Source organism: Apium graveolens, chromosome 6 (assembly GCF_009905375.1).
Source record: "Apium graveolens cultivar Ventura chromosome 6, ASM990537v1, whole genome shotgun sequence".
NCBI classification, from domain to species: domain Eukaryota; kingdom Viridiplantae; phylum Streptophyta; class Magnoliopsida; order Apiales; family Apiaceae; genus Apium; species Apium graveolens.
In genome coordinates this window covers 78,318,241-78,321,269 of record NC_133652.1, presented here as the reverse complement: position 1 = coordinate 78,321,269, position 3,029 = coordinate 78,318,241, and the positions used below count along the sequence as shown (strand labels likewise).

General features: G+C 34.8%; 1 protein-coding gene across 1 annotated transcript; it reads left to right on the top strand.

Moving 5' to 3' along the window:
* The first annotated feature begins 451 nt into the window (after positions 1-451).
* On the top strand, positions 452-2,817 carry LOC141666864 (heavy metal-associated isoprenylated plant protein 7-like). Its single transcript, XM_074473085.1, has 5 exons — positions 452-606; positions 688-916; positions 1,144-1,358; positions 1,475-1,562; positions 2,030-2,817. The coding sequence occupies exons 1-5, from the start codon at positions 598-600 to the stop codon at positions 2,485-2,487; spliced, it is 999 nt and encodes a 332-aa protein (XP_074329186.1). The 5' UTR covers positions 452-597; the 3' UTR covers positions 2,488-2,817.
* The last annotated feature ends 212 nt before the right edge of the window (positions 2,818-3,029 follow it).

Genomic DNA, 3,029 nt, shown 5'->3' with positions numbered 1-3,029 from the left:
TTTAGTATTTAAAGTTATATATGTTATTTAGAATAGGTAAAATTCACATTTGGTATTTAGTATATATATGTATTATATATATTTAAAAAAATTAATTATTTATTTATTCCGTGTACATTCGTTCCGTGTATCTATATTGAAAACTCAAACCCGACACTAATTATATTCGTATTTTTTCGTGTTCGTGTACTTTTACATTCGTATACCAAATATTCGAATCCAAACACTAATTATACTTTGTTTACATATGGTATACATACGAGTACCGCCAGATCTAGGCTGTATAGTTTATACTTTTGTACACATACTATACATCCCAAATAGTGACATACGATATGGTGAGTTGTGAAATATAATGTAGTAGATCACAGTATCTCAAATTTATGTGCACCCTCAATAAATAAGCCACGTTGATTATGATGACGCAAACATGCGTTATATATCAGACGGCTCACATTGAACTTGTTAAACTACATTAACACTACCTTGGTATTTGAGCTTCATTGTGAGAAGAGTACTACTACTACATTGGGACAGAGATAGATAGACAGAGATAACAATACACCTCTGAAGTTGTGTACTCATTCAACTATCTCAATGGGAGAGGTAATGTAACTAATATTAATACTTAAAGATTTTTCAGTTTTTGATTTTTCTTGATATGTTGAATATGAATTTGTTATGCAGGAAGAAAAGAAAGGCGGAGAAGAGAAAGCAGAGGAAATGAAGAAAGCAGAGGAAGTGAAGAAAGAAGAAGTTAAAGAAGAGAAGAAACAAGAAGACAACAACAAAGTTGAGCAACCAAAAGAGGCGGCGCCGCCACCACCGCCGCCACCTCAAGTGATTGTGTTGAGAGTGTTCATGCATTGTGAAGGCTGTGCTAGAAAAGTCAGGGCATGTCTTAAAGGATTTCCAGGTTTGCCTTCCATATTTTTAGCATTCGTGTCTATGTAAGTTCATATTAATTTGTGGCATGTTACATATTTTTCGATACGTTAGATTTTAAGTATGCCATAAGCGGAATTAAGATTTGTCTCCAGGTTATTAACGAATTCTGGTTTTTGTAAATTTTTTAAGGTTTATTTAATTGACGCAACTTTATTCGAGGTTGATGGATTTTTTTATTTTTTTCATTTTTGATAGGAGTGGAAGGTGTTGAAACTGATTGCAAGAGTCATAAGGTTGTAGTGAAAGGAGAGAAGGCAGATCCAGTTAAAGTAGTTGAGAGAATTCAGAGAAAGAGCCACCGTCAAGTTGAGCTTCTTTCTCCGATTCCTAAACCTCAGGAGCCTGCGGCGGAGGAGCCTAAGGCTGCAGAGGTCAAAGAAGTTACCAAACCGGAAGAGAAAAAACAAGAGGTTATTTTTTTTATTTTTAACTTTCGAAAAAAGTGTAAATTAGTTAATTTTGGTTGTTGATTGATAAATCATGAGTTGGGTTGTTGAGAATTGAGATCATGAAATTGTTATTGCAGCCTCAGGTAATTACAGTGGTGTTGAAAGTGCACATGCATTGCGAGGCCTGTGCTCAAGAAATCAAGAAGCGCATAATGAGAATGAAAGGTAATATATTTACCACAAGTTTCGTGTTTTGTTTTTCATTATTTTGAAATTTGTCGATCACAAATATTTAATTACTGACACTCAATCATGCACACTACACTTGTACCTATTACTTTGAATCCTTGACCACTTGAAATTTGTATCATGCTTTTCTTTTTAGCTGTGTTTTTGTAAAGATGCGTTGTTTTTATAATTTCCCTTTTGTCTCTTTTAATCAAAATGATTCCTAGAATGAATTTTAATGATTCAATATACCCAGCCTTTCACAATCTGTACATTCTCTAATTAGAATAAACTAGTCCGATTCTTTAGATTCCTTTGAAATTTTTGTTACGACTAAGATTTGTGTTCACAACTCACAAGTGATGATGTATGTCAAATTGCTTAAATAATCACAGATATTAACAAGTATTAACATTTACATTATATTTTGGAAATTGTTTTGTGATGGTCTTTTTGCAATTTAGGTGTTGAGAATGCAGAACCGGATCTCATAAATTCCCAAGTGACAGTGAAAGGAGTATTTGAGGCACCAAAGTTGGTGGAATATGTGTATAAGAGAACAGGTAAACAGGCAGTAATTGTGAAGCAAGACCCTGAGAAAAAAGAAGAAAAAGAAGTTAAGAAAGGCGATGAAGGCGGGGATAAGGAAGCAAAGAAAGGCGAGGAGGCAGCGGGAGATGGGAAAGAGAAGAAGGAAGGTGGTGGCGAGGAGGCAGCAAAACCCGAGGCTTCCTCAGCTGCTGTTGAACAAGAGAATGCACAAGTATTGGATATGAAGAAGCATGAGTTCTACTATTACCACCCTCAGAGCTATCAAATGTATCCTCAAACATTCACCGCGGAGTCATACTCATCAAACTCATATCCTCCTGCACCTCAAATGTTCAGTGATGAGAACCCTAATGCATGTTCTGTTATGTAAATTCAAAGAATTGCAAGGGACAAAATGGGAAGGAATGGAAGGGTTGCTGCACATGGCCATCACTATTATTCTTGCTGCTCACATACCTTGTTATGCTCGGCATGTGGCCTTGTCTGAGGTATCTCTTGTCTTGATATAAGTCTGCTGGGAAAGAGAAGATGTATAATATTTAGAAATTTTGTACTTTTTTTTTCATGCTTATTATAATCCTCGTTACATAAACTACAAAGTAGTCTAATATGATTATAATCTAATCTAATGTAAACTATAGTTTAGTACATGCCTTTTGCTCTGTTCTACTAGTATATTAAAGTACCTGTCTTTATTTTATCTAGTACAAAGTAGTTGAATATTATGGTGTTGGTTGAATGATGGTAATAGTATTAGTTTATGTTTGAAGCAAGTGGGAGTTGGGTGGATGAGTCTGTTGGTAAGTATAGTAAATGTGTAAGTAGTGGTGTTACTATGGTTTCAATGAACAATAAGTTCTATCCATCAATTGAAGATGGTAGAGAATAAGCAGTAATGATTATATGTCTGGA

Excerpts from the sequence above, each read along its gene's own strand:
- LOC141666864 (XM_074473085.1), top strand. Across the intron at positions 917-1,143 it reads ATGTCTTAAAGGATTTCCAG|GAGTGGAAGGTGTTGAAACT; the intron begins GTTTGCCTTCCA and ends CATTTTTGATAG. Across the intron at positions 1,359-1,474 it reads CGGAAGAGAAAAAACAAGAG|CCTCAGGTAATTACAGTGGT; the intron begins GTTATTTTTTTT and ends TTGTTATTGCAG.